Genomic DNA, 19635 nt, shown 5'->3' with positions numbered 1-19635 from the left:
AAGGTGACCAAATCAACGAAGTAAATTCAATTATTGGTCTAACTAATAAAAAATATAAGACCTTTTTAGCGCTAAAATATTTTTAAACCGCGATGCATTTCTATTAACAAAGCCCAAAACTCTAGTCGCGTTATTGACAACATTTAGAATATGTTTTCCAAGATCCAATTCTGAGTCTAGTGTAACTCCCATACGTATCATGGAAACTCTCGAAAGAATGTCACTACCAATAATGTAATTATACTGCATTTTTTTATATTAAGAAAAAGTTTATTATTTGATGACCATTTATTTAGTTGATTAAGATCTGATTGAAGATCAAGAGCATCCTGATCATAGGTTATTGTTTTGCATAATTTAAGGTCATCAGCAAACAAAAGAAATAAGCTGCGCTTATAAATAGAGTGTTAGTGTCGTTTATAAAAATATTGTATGTATCTAATTTCCTTTTCGAGCTATTTAAATAGTAATATTATAATGAAATATAAATATTTGGTCGTTGTACGCGGAAGTGCGGTTAATTTGAATTTTCTCCTCTCCTTAAAGCAGCTTTTATAATCTCGACAAATGTCGATATAACTTGTGGACTATCTCTCATCCCTTCTGGGCTGCGAACAACTGACGCTAATTAAAGTTGTAGCGGAAATGAGAAGATTGGAATGCAATGTAAAACCTCGTTAAGGCCCATCGAAGCATGGATTCCACGTGCGATATGTCACGATGTGCCGGACGAGTTGCGAGCGAGCATCGCAATAACCGGCAGGTGTATAAGACTTTTGTCAGTTTTATTGGAGAATGGTCGTTATCATCAGAGTTGAAATAACGTTCAGCGGTAGGCCGCCGCCGTCGTCGCGCCGAGAACGCCTTTTATACATTTTATATATATATATATATATCGATGCGATGAATAAGGATGTTGATCTCGTATAGATGTAAATTGTTAAGTTATGTACAGGTTTGCCAGTAGATATAGCTATAGGGTTCCTGCCAACTAGAGCCTCATTAGCGAGACAAGGATAAGAGCATCGAGAGTCTACGGCCTTGAGAGATCTTTGCACTCCACGTCGCGCATCTCAGTGCGCTTCTTTAGAGTTTTCTCTCGTTTTATTGCGACTTCCGAAGGCCGTCCTACCACCTCCCAGGTCATGGTCCACGCAATACCTATGTTTGTACCTGCCATTATCTTACACCTTCAACTTCACGCAGATAAAGAAATATACTTATAGAAATTCCAATTGTAATTAGATTTTTAAGTAGCACCATTTCACTGATATATACACCCCAGAGAAAAGATTCCTTTGATTTAAAGAAACCAATTTCTTTGACTTGTTTTCTTTCATTCAAAATAAAATTTTCTTTAAAACAAAAAAAGCTTGGAAATTTCTTTTCATTGAAGAAAGAAATTTTTGTGTCAATTCAGAAGTTTTTTTTAAGTTTTACAATTTGGAGTAAGCTATACCTAACAAATTTAAATAAAACTTGGTAGTATGATACCAGGAGGCCAAAAAATAGACATTTTTTAAGAATTTTTTGTCAAATAAATTTGTTAATTTATTAGAATGAAATTTTCTCCATCGGATTATGTAAATTTTAAAGTAAAAACAAAAAATTTAATTTTATAAAAATATCGATTTTTGTGACTGCTGCAACAATTTACCCATGACTTCTCCAAAAAAAAGGTGTTTTACGTTGAGCAAGATGGGGTAAATGTCCCAACTACTGGTGATGTACAACCCAAGACCGACTTTAATGATAAAATAATAAAAGTGTAAATGAAATAATGATTTAATTCTTTTTGTTAAATCACTATTAGTGTCTATTGAAATAGAAACGATACTTTAAACTTGAAAAAAACAAATATATTATTAAAAATATTAACTTTTTTAAAAATGGCACACAGAAAAAACTTGGACTCATTTTTGTTGCAACTCATTTTCTTTTGGGTATCGAAATGAGTATGGGACAAACTTCATGTTATTCAAAATGATATTGGCTGGAATTTCAGATTTCTAAGTTGGCATCATAAGCAGAGTAATTTTGTATTTCAATTATTGTTTCTAATATTTCAACAACACCAGAAAGATTATTTTGACCAGTACGAATATTTAGAAGTTTTTAAATAAAAATTATTTATTATTATTTACGTAGATAATAATTAATTTCATAAGTTTTTAAATTTACCGCTATTATTTAAGTTGGCAGTACCGTTCCTGTTGTCAAAACACATGTTTTCATTTTTCTAACCTAAAAACATATTTCCTTTATTATTTTATTACGCGATTACAAGCAATTTTTAATCAAATATATTAAGTCTAGCGTGTTATTTACTTCTTTGTAATTATTATATTTCATGTTTTTGTGCAAAATTATTCGTTATTTCACAATATTTTTCCATTTTTCTTTTTCTCAAAATGAAACTTGCCTGTTTCATTTTGATACTTTTACCTTAGAACTCGAAATGAAACAACCAGTTTCATTTTTGTTGCGAATCAAATTGAGTATAGAATCTATACTCAATTTGAATTCAGGTTTTTTCTGTGCATATGCCGGTATTACTGCAAGTTTTCATGAATTACTGCAACGCTAAAAGCGTTGATTTAGATATTAGGTTGACTGGATATAGACCACAGTAATAGAAACATGAGAAAAATATACGCATGCTCCAATTATTGTGATAGGTTCAATTGAAACTTGAATAACTAATTTGATAATAATCGAAATATGCATCTTTAGTGGATATATAATATCAAATATCATTTGGAATAATTTCACAGGCACACAAAAAATAAAAAGCTGTTTGGCCGAGACACTACACTAGTCTATTTCCATGTATTTTTTCACGTTGAATCCGAATCCGAAGTCAGAATTATCAGATTGGCTTTTATTTTTGAGAAAAACTCAAAAAACTGCTCAGAAAGAAAAATAAAATCAAAAAGTTAAAAAAATTTTGTAATGTCACTGCGATAGTGTAATTCCATGTATTTTTTGTCGCTGAATCCGAATCCAAAGTCAAAATTGTTAGATTCGCTCAAATTTTTGAGATAATTGCAAAAAAACTCAAAATACTCAAAATCAGTTTTTTGGAATTATCTTCAAAATTTGAGCCAATCTGTCAATTCTGACTTCGAATTCGGATTCAGCGTGAAAAAATACATGAAAATGCACTATCGTAGTGTTTCGGCAAAAAAAAATTTCTTTGAGCTAAAATCGCCAAAAACTGATAAAAATTCTGAATTAGGGGCACAGATAATTTTTTTTGCCGAAACACTACCATAGTGCATTTTCATGTATTTTTTTACGCTGAATCCGAATTCGAAGTCAGAATTGACAGATTGGCTCAAATTTTGAAGATAATTCCAAAAAACTGATTTTGAGTATTTTGAGTTTTTTGTTACTTGCGTTTTTTTGCAATTATCTCAAAAATTTGAGCGAATCTAACAATTCTGACTTTGGATTCGGATTCAGTGACAAAAAATACATGGAATTACACTATCGCAGTGACATTACAAAATTTTTTAACTTTTTGATTTTATTTTTCTTTCTGAGCAGTTTTTTGAGTTTATCTCAAAAATAAAAGCCAATCTGATAATTCTGACTTCGGATTCGGATTCAGCGTGAAAAAATACATGGAAATAGACTAGTGTAGTGTCTCGGCCAAACAGCTTTTTATTTTTTGTGTGCCTGTGTTTTTAAAGTTATTTTGAAACAGTTTTATCACAGAAAAAAACTGAACTCAAAATGATAGCGTATGCTACTCATTTTGATATGCAGCAAAAATGAGTCAGGTTGGTGGCGCCACTGTCTATGTCGTTTAGCATTGACTCATTTTTGCTGCATATCAAAATGAGACTAAGTTTTTTCTGTGATGTTCTCAATTACTAAGTTTTACTAATTTTATAGAAATCGCAGTAATTGATACATTTATCTACCCTATTTTCTAACTGGATCATCTAAAATCAAAAAATGAAAAATATTTAGTTCATATGGTATAAGATCAAATCTTGTCATTTATCGAAGGAATGAAAAAAATATTACATTTATAAAAAGTAGCAGCTTCTAAAAAAACTTTTTAATTTCTTTTTTAAAGCTGCTATTTTGTATAAATCTAATTTTTTTTCATTCCTTCGATTAAAGACAAGATTTGATCTTATATTAACTAAATATTTGTCATTTTTTGATTTCAGATGATCCAGTAAGAAAATATCTTGTTCATCGTAAACCAATTTTTTGAAAGAAGCCGTGGGAAAATCGTTGCAGCAGTCACGAAAATTGATATTTTTGCAAAATTAAAAATATTACTATTACTTCAAAAGTTACATAATTGCAAAAAATTCCATTTTAATAAATTAAAAACTTTCTTAAAAAAAAAAATTTCAAAAAAAGGCTTTTTTTTGCCTCTTGATTAGGTATAACCCTTTAATGTAGACCTCAAAACAAAATGACCTAAACTTCAAAATATTCTTTATTTTTTCAGTTTTCATGCACTCGCCGAGTTAACTTACTCAATATTTTTGAAATATTGTTTCTCGTTATTTATTGAAATAAAAAATAATTTTTTTAAGACAAATTAATATATTATTAAAATAATACTAATATTTATTTAAAACAAATAAAAATGTATTGAAAATAAATAATAACTTATTTAGCACTGAGATAAAAATATATTTTTACACTGGACATGTAATAATTATGAAGAAAAATAATTGTAATGTGTTTTTGATGAGACTCGCATGTGGTGGAAGAAAGATTTTTTTTTTTACAATTGATCCTTATAATATGGTCAGTAAAGTGTGAAAATTATGAAGTATGAAGGGCTTAATCGCGGCGGCTAGTGTCACTTCCGGTGGTTATTACAAGACATTTGTGCTCGGTGAGTTAATGATGTTTCTGGAATCGCACCTAGCTGTTACCACGCTTTGTGATCCACATAGTTGGATATGCTCGGTATCGTGCCTTAAGTGGACAAGCAATAAATGGTGGAGGCGAGAAGAGTAAAAAATTGCAAGGAGAAAAATAAAAAAAAGCCTCCTTTATAGGGAGCAAAAATCTTTGACCACTTCCTCTAATTTTAAACTTATTTGTAATTATACAAATGTATATAACGACATTAAAAATGTAAATGAGACACATATTTTTTGTCTTAAAGCATCAGGAAACAAATAAATAATAATCTAATTAAACAATAATAAAAAAGCTAATTGATCTATTAACTTAATTTGATGATAAATTTAAGTACTTGATTACATATTTATTTGATGTTAACTTCATACTAAACTCGTTTTAATCGTCATAATTATGATGATAATTAATTAAATATTTTTAATTTGATTCAAAGAACTAATAAAAAATATTATTTTACGGAAAACAGTGAAAATATTGAATATACATAGTTATTTAAAAAAAAATATATATATATATATAAATATGCCGAAAAAAATGCCTGCAGCATAAAATACCGTTATAATAATATTTTAGCTAACTGTTACATACTTATATTGATATTACCTGAGCGTTTTAAGATAAATCTTGTGGCCGCATATAAATCTGTAACATCGATGAGACATCTTTCTGACTTACGGACTCGTTTGGCTGACCGGTCTATTCTCGTTTTAGAAAAAGAAAGAGAAAAACAACAACAACAACTATATAGTTATACGAATAAGCAAGAAGACAAAGTAGAAAAAGAAGCTCTATAGGTATAGTAGTGGTATAGTAGTGGTATAGTAGTAGTAGTATTGAGTATAAAGCGAGCAGAGCGAATCGAAACTCTCCCTGAATTGACGACTTCAACCTGCTTCACAGTAGTGGCCCCAATCATCTATCATTGACTATATACATATAATGGAATTCTTTCATTTTCATAAATTGATTTTTTCTCATTCTTATATTTATGACCGCACAGTTGCGAGAATGAATCATAAATAAACAAAGGAAAAATCTATATTAATAAAATCAGACTTTTGTCTGTACATTGCTCCAAATTAATTTTTTCTTGCATAGTTTATCATTTTAAGTAGTAAAGATAACAAATATGCCATAAATAAAAATTCTGTCTGTCTGTCTATCTGTCTGTCTGTCGTCAATATTTTGTACCGGCAAAACTTTAAAACGGCTCAACCGATTGAGGTGAAACTTGGCAGTGTATTCAGTCTTAACGTAACTTAAAATCTTAGCCATATTTGATTAAAAAATATTAACATGAACGAAAGTTATGACATTTTTTCAAAAAATTTTAAAAAATCAAAAAAATGCAAATTTTTTATTTTTTGTAAGATTGATTTGAAACTATTTGTACCTAATTTTTTCACATAAATACAATCAATTTTTTTATTAAATTAATAAATAGTCTGAATTTAAAAGTCTAAATCAAATTTTTGAATTTCCAATTTTTTTAATAACATTGTAATATAAGAATTCGTTATGTTCAACTTTTTATAAGTAAAACAATAATGTTTTTAGTCTGTTGGGTATTAAACGCAATCTTAGCTGCACACCAATGAAAAATATTAATTTAAACAAAAATATGACACTTTCAAAAAATTTTTAAAATTTAACATTTTTTATTTTTTGATAATTCTTTACTAAACGTTCTTTTTTTTAAATTTTGTGACCAATTAAGTATGCTTTTAACAAGAAATTTTAAGAATTTTAATTTAAGAATTTTATCAGAATTTTAAAATTAATAATTGCAAATCTGAATATGAAATCAGATATTGTAAAAATAAAAAATCGAAAATTACTTTTTTACTCTTTGAAATTAACAATTATTATATTTAAATTATTATTATTATTATTGAATATTATTATTATTATTATTATTATAGATACAAATTATTTTTAAATATAATAAAACTAAATAAACTAAATAAACTTAAATATAATATAATAGATATAATAAAATTAAATTATTTTCATAATTACATCCAACTATACGTGTTCTCCTGTATTAAAATATCTTTTTATAAATTTTTAATTATTATTTATTCAATTCAATTTAATTTTTTCACTGCTTTTAATAAAATTAAAATAATTTAAAATTGTATTTAATTTTATAGTATTGAAAATAAAAATTATTTTAATCAATACAATTTAAATTAAAGTTTTTTAAAATTTTAATTTAAATTGTATTGATTAAAATAATTTTTATTTTCAATACTATAAAATTAAATACAATTTTAAATTATTTTAATTTTATTAAAAGCAGTGAAAAAATTAAATTGAATTGAATAAATAATAATTAAAAATTTATAAAAAGATATTTTAATACAGGAGAACACGTATAGTTGGATGTAATTATAAATTTCAAAATTTATTAAATCTAAATATTATAACCGTCGAAGACGGGTGCGACAGCTAGTAAATATATATAATTATAATATATATTATATATAGTATAACATTTATGATACGGTATTGTAGATGACAAAAATGATGAAAAATCGAGTGAAAAATGATCAAACCGTTAAAATAGTTTGAAATTTAAACTCAGGGATTTTTTTTAAACTGGAAAATTGGTTCTGTTCAAATATAATATATAAGGGCCATAAAGATGTTAGAAAAATCCTTGCCCCTACGAAAATTTTTTTTTTTTTTTTTTTGTATTTAACCGAAAGACGATTTTCATTCATTCACAGGGACTCACTAATTAAAGTGTGAATTTCCACATCTTGAATAAATATATATGAGATTTTCATTTTCTACATTAAAAATACAATATCTTATCTGAATTTTGAGAATTTACAGTTCCGGTATATTATACACTCTTTATAGTTTTCATTTTATTATAATTACATTGTAAATTTAAAATTTTGTTTGTTTCCCTATATCTAATAGCATTTACATTTATCAACATTTTTATTGAACAAAAATCGCCTTATTTTGAATTTGGTCAATTAATCTCAAAAATTCGAATTATCAAAAAATCGAATTCCATAAATTCGAACAACCATTTTACCGAATTATTTAATGTTCGAATCATCAAATTATTGAATTTTGAAAAATTTGAATTACCAAAGGATCGAATTGTTAAAAGTTCGAAAATTTATTTCATCGAATATCCAAAAGTTCGAATTTTTATTTTATTAAAAAGCCAAAAAGGTCGAATATCTACTTTGTTGAATTTTTAAAAGTTCGTAACTTTTTACTCATGTTTACTTTTTATGTTTTATAAAGACACAGTACACTATGAATACTAATTTTGAGAAAAAAAATTTATTTGATTTAAATAATCGGTCACTTGACTATATTGTCAAATAAATATTTATTCGTATTAAATAATTTTTATTTGAGCTAATTAAAAAAAAATTTGGTTCAAATAAATATTTATTTGAAAATAAAAATAGTCAAGTAAATGCGATTATTTGAATCAAAAAAATTTTGTTTTCAGTGTAGATTCTATATAAACTGACATGATTAAAAAGTTTCGGTGTTTTGATAATTCAAACTTTTAGAAATTCATTCAAATAGATATTCAACCTTTTGGTTTTTCGAATAAATAAGAATTCGATCTTTTGAAAATTCACAACTCGATATTTTGGAAATTCTATATTAAGGACGTTCATCCACGGAAATGCAGACCTCTTGAAAAAAATAATTAATTAACATTTAAATAATTAAAATAATATTATTAATTGTACTTTCTGAAAGATGAGATATTAATTTTCAAGAAAAAAATTTAAAACTTGCAAAATTTATTTATTTATACAATTTGCATAGGATAACATTTTTTTGTTGTATCGCTTCTACAGAATTTTTTAAAAATGATTCGATTTCAATGAAATATGGCTTATTTTCTTCGGAAAATGATTCTCTACAACTTCACCGTGGGATTTTTTAAACAAGCAAGCCGTTTGGAAAATATGGCTATTTGTTTAAAAGAAAAATTTGAATTTTTTAAACAAATAGCCATATTTTCCAAACGGCTTGCTTGTTTAAAAAATCCCACGGTGAAGTTGTAGAGAATCATTTTCCGAAGAAAATAAGCCATATTTCATTGAAATCGAATCATTTTTAAAAAATTCTGTAGAAGCGATACAACAAAAAAATGTTGTCCTATGCAAATTGTATAAATAAATAAATTTTGCAGGTTTAAAATTTTTTTTCTTGAAAATTAATATCTCAACATTCGAATTTTTAAAAATTCAATCCTTTTATATAAATTTAGATCTTTTGGTAATTCGACTTTTTTAAAATTTAATCAAATGGTTATTTGAACTTTTAATAATTCGATGTTTTAATAATTCAAACATCTGAGATTTAGTCCCAAATATGGCGCCTCAAATTTTTAAGTAATTACGAGTTCGGTTAAATTGAAATTTGTTTCAATGAAAATTTGGTGAAATAAATTATAACTTGGAAAATATTTATGCGCCCCATTAATAAAACAAGTAACATCCATATTATTTTAAAATAAATGTACGCAATTGTGAATAGAAAAATGACCAACCCTTTTTCTAGATTTATTCCCAGGGTCATGAAAAAGAGTGTCAATCGTATTGCCAATGGAACTGCAAATGCTCGCGTCTATAATATTGTCAGTTTTTTTCGCGTGACTCTTTCTCTCTCTCTCTCTCTCTCTCTCTCTCTCTCTCTCTCTCTCTCTCTCTCTCTCTCTCTCTCTTTGAGAATGAACTCAAAGCCTGAATATGTTCGTCCTTCATGTGCAAAACATTGTGAATTAACTTTTGTCCTTTACGTGATCAGAGTCGAGGACTACAAGAGTCTTCATTTACAACATTACAGAGTACGCGAAGAATTCCTCGAAGTCGCTTATAGTCGCATGTCTTCACAAGTGTATATCAGGTCATTTGCGGCTAGAACTGGTTGCTCCATTGAATACAAAATACCTCATCAACTATAATATACTTTCAATCTAATCTCGAGCACGATTTTATTTATTTTGTTCCGATTATATAAATATGTTGGTACTTTTAAATATTTTCACAAGATTCGCATTTAGATAAGATATACAAAATTAATAATTTAATGGATCACATGTTGGATTGGAATTTTTGTTTTTCAATCGTGTTAAAAGGAATTTTTAAATATCAATATAGCTTCCTGCTTTGAATTGCTATTCTTAATTTCAAAAAATACATATATAATTATAGTCAACAAAACCATTCAAAAATAAAGTTATTTAAAATTACTATTGCAGCTGAATCTATCGTCGCAATATTAATGTTGAGTTTTATTGAATTCATCATTTGATCAAAGTTACTACATAGAAAATAATTTTATTTATTCATATATAATCGGTTACTTGACTATTATCAAATAGACTGTATTTGAACTAATTATTTTTGTATTTGAAACAAATACCATTTAATTGATACAAATAATAATTACACAGCCACACAAAAAAAAGTACCCGGGCCGGGGAATGGGACCACCATTTCTTGATGTATTTTGATGCGCTGAACACGAATCTGAAGTCCGTTTAGCTCCATCACGTCAGGATTTTGACATAACCTCAAAAAACATAGCTGATTTTAAATAACAGGACAAATTTTTTAAATAATGGCAGATTTGCTTGAATCTTGTTACTCGGGGGTTTTTGGGGTCGTTGATTACGAATTTAACGTCAGATTTATAAAATTCACAATGGCGGATCCAATATGGCGGACGAATTTTTAAAAAGTAGTTGGATTTTTACGAAAATTGGTATCTAGGGGTTTTGGGAGTCGCTGATTACAAATTTATCGTCAGATTATTCAAATTCAAAATGGCGGATCCAATATGGCGGACGAGTTTTTAAAAAATAGTTGAATTTTTATGTTGTGCCTGGGTGCAGACACATGTAGAAACTTAAAGATATTTGACCACCGTACTATATCCGCCATATTGAATTTGAATAATCTGACGTTAAATTCGTAATCAGCGACTCCAAAAAAACCCCATGATACCAATTTTTGTAAAAATCCAACTACTTTTTAAAAATTTATCCGCCATATTGAATTTGAATAATCTGACGTTAAATTCGTAATCAGCGACTCCAAAAAAACCCTATGATACCAATTTTTGTAAAAATCCAACTACTTTTTAAAAATTTATCCGCCATATTGAATTTGAATAATCTGACGTTAAATTCGTAATCAGCGACTCCAAAAAAACCGCATGATACCAATTTTTGTAAAAATCCAACTACTTTTTAAAAATTTGTCCGCCATATTGAATTTGAATAATCTGACGATAAATTTATAATCAGCAACTCCCAAAACCCCTAGATACCAATTTTCGTAAAAATCCAACTACTTTTTAAAAAATCGTCCGCCATATTGGATCCGCCATTTTGAATTTTATAAATCTGACGTTAAATTTGTAATCAGCGACCCCAAAAACCCCCGAGTAACATGAATTGAGAATGAGACCACCATTTCTTGATGTATTTTGATGCGCTGAACACGAATCTGAAGTCCGTTTAGCTCCATCACGACAGGATTTTGACATAACTTCAAAAAACATAGCTGATTTTAAATGACAGGTGAAATTTTTTAAATAATGGCAGATTTGCTTGAATCTTGTTACTCGGGGGTTTTTGGGGTCGCTGATTACAAATTTAACGTCAGATTTATAAAATTCAAAATGGCGGATCCAATATGGCGGACGATTTTTTAAAAAGTAGTTGGATTTTTACGAAAATTGGTATCTAGGGGTTTTGGGAGTTGCTGATTATAAATTTATCGTCAGATTATTCAAATTCAATATGGCGGACAAATTTTTAAAAAGTAGTTGGATTTTTACAAAAATTGGTATCATGCGGTTTTTTTGGAGTCGCTGATTACGAATTTAACGTCAGATTATTCAAATTCAATATGGCGGATAAATTTTTAAAAAGTAGTTGGATTTTTACAAAAATTGGTATCATAGGGTTTTTTTGGAGTCGCTGATTACGAATTTAACGTCAGATTATTCAAATTCAATATGGCGGATAAATTTTTAAAAAGTAGTTGGATTTTTACAAAAATTGGTATCATGGGGTTTTTTTGGAGTCGCTGATTACGAATTTAACGTCAGATTATTCAAATTCAATATGGCGGATATAGTACGGTGGTCAAATATCTTTAAGTTTCTACATGTGTCTGCACCCAGGCACAACATAAAAATTCAACTATTTTTTAAAAACTCGTCCGCCATATTGGATCCGCCATTTTGAATTTGAATAATCTGACGATAAATTTGTAATCAGCGACTCCCAAAACCCCTAGATACCAATTTTCGTAAAAATCCAACTACTTTTTAAAAATTCGTCCGCCATATTGGATCCGCCATTGTGAATTTTATAAATCTGACGTTAAATTCGTAATCAACGACCCCAAAAACCCCCGAGTAACAAGATTCAAGCAAATCTGCCATTATTTAAAAAATTTGTCCTGTTATTTAAAATCAGCTATGTTTTTTGAGGTTATGTCAAAATCCTGACGTGATGGAGCTAAACGGACTTCAGATTCGTGTTCAGCGCATCAAAATACATCAAGAAATGGTGGTCTCATTCCCCGGCCCGGGTACTTTTTTTTGTGTGGCTGTGTTATTTAATAATAGTTAAGTACAGGGAGAAAACGGAATTGTTGTGGTTACTAAAAATTAAGTTCACACAACAATTCCAGATTGTCAATATAGAACCAGCAGTTCTATTAATTTTGGGACAAAAAAAAATTGTTAAAATGGGATTTTTATTAAAACTATTCGGATTGTTCGGTGAACAAACAGAATTGTTTGATGAACAAAGAAAATTGTTATGGAACAGTTGAAATAACAAAACTAAATTGTTAAATCGGCAATACAATTTGTTGTATTAACAAAGCTTTGATCCGTCTAATACAATTTGTTCAGTTTCTTCGCCTTCTAAAATAATAGATAGAATATTTCCGTAGGTCATGTCACCAGTTTCATTTGCATTAAAATCTTTGGAACATGCAGCTTCTGAAACAAATTCTTTGACTTGAAACCAAAAAATTATTTTGAGTTGAAATTTGTTGTTAAATAATATTTAATATAAATTTTGTATTTTTTAAGATGAGGTTATGTACAATAGTAACCGAGTATAACTTACCGATAAACGATGAAATTGTCTCTTCATCCATTCATTGCACTTGCAATAGATTTCTCACTTTAACCGGATTCATTATTTAACAGCACTTTGTCATTTTAAAAAAAAACTAATAATAAAAGCAAAAGTGGCACATGTGCCAGCAGCAAACGACGCGACGATCTGCACGCCAGTTTGCGAGAATTCAAGATGACCACGTGACATGGAACAATAAACCTGTCAGCTGAACAAATCCGGATTGTTCCATCAGCAATCGACAGAAACAACAATCCGAATTGTAATATTAACATTTCGAATTGTAATATCAACAAACCTACTGACAACAATGCAAAAATTGTTTGCAACACAATCCCATTTTTCTCCGTGTAAATGATTATTTGAATCCAATAAATTTTTTTTTCGTGTAGTAATGAACATTTTTATTGAATGCACCTGATGCAAATATATACCTATATATACAAATTCATTTTCAAAAAAAATTTATTTTACCATAATTAATTTGAAATGAAAAAAATCAATTCATATATTGAACTGTCTTAAACAGAGAAAGAAGTTAAATGAAAAACCACTCACCGATCGCTGAATCCCAGATTAGAACGATTGCTGCATATTGGATTACTCCCGACATGAACTAAAAAAAAAAATTGTAAATATTATATTGTGCAATTTTTTCTAACTTTTTCATATTTTTCAAAGAACATATAATAATAACCCAGCAAAAGTTATTACGCATCGAAAGAGAAAATTTCGCATTGATCGCTTAAAACCGGCGATATAACTAAAATTACAGTGGATTGAAAATATTTTTGAAAAAATACTGTTATATTGTATCACATTTTTTCCATCGCTTCTTTTAAATTTTATAGCATAAAAAAAAAGTTGAACAATAAAACCCGACAGTGACTTACTTTGTTGTTACATTCATGTCTACATACAGATACTTAAAATTCTTTCTTCTTAAGTCGTAAAAACAATCAAGGAACACATTCAATACTTAGAGTTTTATTCTTTTGAATTTTTTTTTTTTTGTTCTTGAAAAGCTTTTTTTTAAACTCTTTGCATATTTGCGCTTCACGAGTGATAGTTTGGCTTTTGTTACGAGAACTATTATCGTTCATTACTCAATCATAAAATTTGTGCTTGATTTTTAATGTAACTCTGTGGAATTTGCAAATTCTTCTTTTTACAGTAGCGCAATTCAAAGCGTTTCAATAATTATAAGGATGAAAATTATTTATACATAATTAAATACTTTTCGATTGAGAAAAAAAATGGATTGTTGGAATCTAGAGAAGAATGGCAAATATAATACAAAAATATACAACTATTGTTATATTCTCTACTTATATATTGTTTCTTTGCCTTTATATAAGTGTATTATAAAGGTTCATGACTAGTCGCAAGAGAGCAACTCTTATATTGCATGTCAGTTGGTTAAATGTACCGCTAAGCGAAATTTTATAAAATTTCTGTGAGGTCGTTCAGAACGAGTATTCACAGCTGACCCAACACTTTGAAAATTCTTGTTCTTTTATAATACATTCCTTGTGTGGTACCGTTATCAATATTACCATACACCCTACCCATCAGAGACCACCGAAAAGTACACGCATGTTCATTAGAAACGCTCGCGTAATTAAAAAAACTACAATTTTCAATCATCTTCCTTTCAAAAATCTATTCGTTTAGTCACGTTAAAATGTTTCTGAGCAGGTACTAATAGACAAACGTATATAATGAGTATATTTTTGTAATTACTACTTTTTATAGTTGGTTCTTCATGTTTTGATAAATAAAACAAAAATTTTAATAATTATTTCAAAATTTATAAAATATAAATTTAGATTAAATTAAATTTAAAAAAAAAACAAAATTTTTCTGATTGCAGAGCGATTATTTTCTTCCGCCCCGTTCAGCATGGTCGAGAGTACCCCCACAAACTTCAAAGAAGAAACAAGCCGATTCTTCATGGAAATTTGGCAGTACTATGCTAATTATTATAGCTATGCTAGTTTTAATGGCAGTCTTAGCAATAGGAGGTTTAGCTTTATGGATGGGAGGTTCGTTATACTACTAATCTTAATCAAATCAAAATTTCACAATTTATAAAATATTTTCAAAAAACTTTTGTTTGCTCTACTTTATTATCAGAAAAATAGTAAAAACTTTTTTTGGCAATAAATTCTCTATAGAATAAAATTAAAAATAAAATTTTCTCAAATTATTTTATTTTTCTGCTCTAGAAACAAACAAAAAAATTTAAATAAAATATTTGTTTCAGCTCTTAGAACAGATTCAAAAACAGGTATGTATTTATTGTTCATTTAATTAAAATTTATTTTTTTCTTAATTTAAAATGAGAATTTCAAAATAATTCAAAATTCTCTTATTTCTTTTTACAGCCATCATAGGTTTTTTCTGTAGCTTCAGGATAGTAAAGGGGGAAAAATATAATCCAATGTTAAAGCTTAATACCAGTATGGTATTCAGAGATAAGGAACGTAAATATAAAAATATTGTAAGTTCATCATCGACTCATAACAGAATCGGAAAAAAATTCTTAATTAAAATAAAATATGAATTAAATGCGAATATCTTGTTTTTTTTCGTTTAAGGTTGAACATCTCTTTAGAAGAAGTATCTTGGGCCCCTCCTACAAACAGGCATTTATCGACAGATTCGAAAATGAAACCTTGAAAGTCTTCTTTAGACTCTATCTTGATAGAAGGAAGGTACCAAGGTCTATTGCAAATTTAGAAGATACTATAGAGGAAATTATTGTTAAAGAAACTTATTCAATTACATCAGTTTTCAAAGACATGGAACTCGATTTAACCAGTGTTTCCGTGAAGAGTACGTAATAATTTTTTTTACTCCTACTTTTATTGTTTAAAATTAAAAAATTAATTTTTAACACTTAATAGTTTCTAAAGATTAATTTAATTATTCAGGAATAAATTCAGATACAACTTCCGGTCAAAGATCAAGTCTAACAAGTCAGCAGAGAAACGCCATGATCACCAAGAATGGAATTTTGCGACCCAATAAAAATAGTTCCCTTCTCACTAATTCCAAACTTAAAACAAGACCAACCAAATTTGAATCAAGTGAACCGGAAATTGATTTCAATAATGTTCCAACAATTCAGGGAACCTATAAAGCCACTAAACTCAATCCATTTCAAAATAGTTCAACAGTCAAAATAACTACTACCAAAGAAACAGAAACTTCTTTCACAACTCCAAAAACAACATCAGAAACAACAAAATCCGATCAAACAACTTCTGAAAGTTCAATAACAAAAACGGAAATTTCAACAAAATCCACAATTTCAAGTACGACAAAAATTAATGACGAGCTACATAAAGATTTTGTGAAACCTGATTTTGAAACATCACCCTGGAAACCAATAATTCCAACTTTTATCAATACCGATTTGAAACCTTTAACCGAACGCAATGAAGCGCATTTTAATCCAAATCCAACAAAAATCACACATCCTTTTGTTCAACCTGTCAGAGATAAAGAATTAATACGCGACGAAGAATTAATATTGGGTACTCCAATATCCGAAGTAAAGCCACCAGATTTATTTTTAAATCAATCACAAATCACACGACCAGTTAATCCACCTGGAATGAATACATTTGACGCAGAGGAAACAGATTTTCCACACGATCGAATTGTTCCCGATGAGGAATCAAAAGTCAAAAATAATTTTACCCACAACTCCGAAGATCATGTTCGGCGGCCTGATATTGAAATTTCCGGTCAATTACCTCCCGATACATTTGAATTAAGATTGAAAACATCACCGGAATCATCAAAGGATATTGAAAAAAGTCATTTGGACATAATAACTCAAATAAATTCTCAAACATCAACAGTGTCATTTGACCGTAAACCAGTGAGTCGATTGGATGATTCTAATTTTTCGAGTACCAGACCTGCTACAACAATTGATTTTGAAACATCTGAATTGCCAACACTTCTCACAAATGAAAAACCCTATTTCGATGAAATGCCCCTACAAATTTCCGGTATTGGTGTTGCCGAACCAGTATCTGATTTAGAAATTGATCTAGAGAGTAGAAATCGATTTTCCGAAATATCAGCAATCACTGATGACACAAGTCTCAAGAGACCCGATCATATTATTCAGCAACCAATTTACACGAGTTATCGAACACCCGATTTAAACGGTGGTGCTAGACCCAGTTTGGTTGAACATTCAGGAACTCTTAAACCTTTTAGACACACAATTCCAGTTGATAAAATTGCCTCCGTTTGGGAAGATGATGAAATTATTCCACATCCCATAATTGATAATCCAAAGAAGCACGATACGGAAAAACATCTTCAAACCGGAGTCGCCACAATAACTGCCGTTCAATTTGAGAGAAACGATGATAAAACCGATTCCAAACATATTGTCAATGGCAATCCTCGTGTTCCCAGTTCTTCACAAAAAAAGCAAAATCAATCTCCATCTAATTTAGAAAGAATCGTCGAATTTGAAACCCACGTTAAGGACACTGATACTGACAACAGTAGTCACTTCCATTTGTCAAATTCCTCCAAAATTGAATTATCATTAGAATCCGAAGAAATTGAAAAATCAACAGAAACCATGAATCTAACTGAAGAAATCACAAAAGTTGAAACTCCTATTTCAAAAGAGTCTCTCAATACCAGTACTGATTTTCCACAATTGGAAATTTCATCAGAATCATTGAGATCAAATTTTTCACCTTCAAAAACTGATCATGATTCAACAACAAAAAAATGGTTAAATTCAAGAAATTCAACCTTCGTCGAAATAAATACAATGAAACATGTTCCTGGAAAATTATCATCAACATCATCATCAGTGGGAACTATTGAAGAGCCATCATTATGGTTCGCTGCTGTTAATGAAAGTTCAACAACAACATTGGATGCAAAGAGAAAAGTTTATAATGCCACATTAAAAGCAAATGTTGTGGAAAATAATCTTGTAACATTAGCACCAGTCAAAAGTAACACTGGTGTTAGGCCAATTCGGCCAAGACCAAAAATTGACAAAGAAAAATCAACAAGACTTTTGGAAAAATCATCATCAACTACTACCACCACTACTGATACGCCATTTCAAGCTCTCAATGAAGCTGCACTTCTAAATAGACTATTCAATTTACAATTATTGGCAAGGGAACCACCACCATTACCACCCATTGGAAAAGGTAATATAACAAAAGTCGTTAAACCATTGAATCATGAAAATGGAAGTGTCGAGCAAATTATCGAAGTTGTCACATCCATTAGCACTAAAGTGTCATCAAGTATTCAGGGAAATCCAGTTACTCTCAAGCTCATTGTCACAAATTCCTCCACAACAACGGCACCTGAAGCAACACGAAAAATGGATATCACAACCGAACATAAAACAACAGCAAATAAACATTTAGGAATCACTAATTTAGGTAATGTAAATTTACGACAATCCACAACTAATAAGAATTCACAAAATTTTGGCAAAGTCGAAATTATCGAAACTCGATCATTTCAAAATGATGATGATGATGATGATAATAATAAATCCAGGGATAAATTATTTGCATGGTCAGGTGATGATTCTTCCACAATGCAAACATCAGATAGAAAAACATCAAATGGACAACAAAATCAATTTCTTATTGATCAATTGAAACAATTTGCTGATGTAAGAACTGTTGACGATTCAGGTACATCTAAACCAAAAATTATTAAAAATAATTACAATACACAAATTAAAGATTCACAACAACCTGCGACGTCGACAAATGTTGATGAATTGAAAAAAATTGCCGACATTACAACTGGTAATGAGACAACAATTTTCAAGAATAGTTCATCGAGTTTCACTGTCAGTCGCGATGGAGTTGAAGTGATGATGAAAGTCCTCACAAAGAAAGATGAGCGAATTGATAAAAAAATATCGACAACTGAAGAAAATATTCTTCAAAGTACAGGTAAGAATTCATTTCCGAAAAAAAACAACTCGTCAATAAATAACATAGAGAAATGTAATTAATTTAATTACTTTAAGTACTTTTTGAAAAAACATAATTTAATTAGTTCATCATTAATTAAAAAAAAAGAGTAATTAATATAATTAGTCCTTTGTTCAAGAAAAATTCATGCTTGTTAATTTTTACTAATCTTTTATTTTATATTTCGTTTTTTTTTTATTTTAAACAAAAAATTTCCTTCAGTTTATACGAACAATTGGTTTGAAAATCTAAATTCTATAATGAAGTTTTTTTTCCACAATACTCAGTGAGATTATTACCAAACGGTCTTGAAACCTAGTTCTGAAGTCTACAATTAGATGATTATAATTTTCTGTTTCATATTTTTGCATAAAAGACTTGTTTCAAGTCAAACTGTTATTTACCATTATTCTTTGTGGGAAATATTACAAAGGCAGGCCAGTGTTACGAATTTTTATTGAAATTAAAAAAAAAATATATTATACTCTTCTAACAGTTTTGTGACCTTGTTTCAAAAATTGTGTCATTCTGTATAGAATCGTCATTTTCAAAAATAATGAGCCAAAAGTTTTGAAC

General features: G+C 28.9%; 1 protein-coding gene and 1 long non-coding RNA gene across 3 annotated transcripts in view; one reads left to right on the top strand and one right to left on the bottom strand.

Moving 5' to 3' along the window:
* Positions 1-19635, top strand: part of LOC127276809 (uncharacterized) — a 50234-nt gene that overhangs the window by 23560 nt on the left and 7039 nt on the right. For both annotated transcript variants that reach the window (XM_051297466.1, XM_051297465.1), the window contains exons 2-6: positions 14937-15108; positions 15330-15353; positions 15451-15566; positions 15664-15901; positions 16000-19038. In XM_051297466.1, the coding sequence (XP_051153423.1) occupies positions 14937-15108; positions 15330-15353; positions 15451-15566; positions 15664-15901; positions 16000-19038 (3589 nt within the window). The remainder of the gene's footprint in view (positions 1-14936; positions 15109-15329; positions 15354-15450; positions 15567-15663; positions 15902-15999; positions 19039-19635) is intronic.
* LOC127276821 (uncharacterized) overlaps positions 1-19635 on the bottom strand; it is a 60564-nt gene that overhangs the window by 35986 nt on the left and 4943 nt on the right. Inside the window, exon 3 of the long non-coding RNA XR_007842263.1 lies at positions 13622-13679. This is a non-coding gene — a long non-coding RNA (uncharacterized LOC127276821). The remainder of the gene's footprint in view (positions 1-13621; positions 13680-19635) is intronic.

Source organism: Leptopilina boulardi, unplaced genomic scaffold (genome assembly GCF_019393585.1).
Source record: "Leptopilina boulardi isolate dan_hultmark-lab unplaced genomic scaffold, ZJU_Lbou_2.1 LbouV2_154, whole genome shotgun sequence".
In the NCBI taxonomy this organism is placed as follows: Eukaryota; Metazoa; Arthropoda; class Insecta; order Hymenoptera; family Figitidae; genus Leptopilina; species Leptopilina boulardi.
This window is presented reverse-complemented; position numbering and strand designations above follow the sequence as displayed.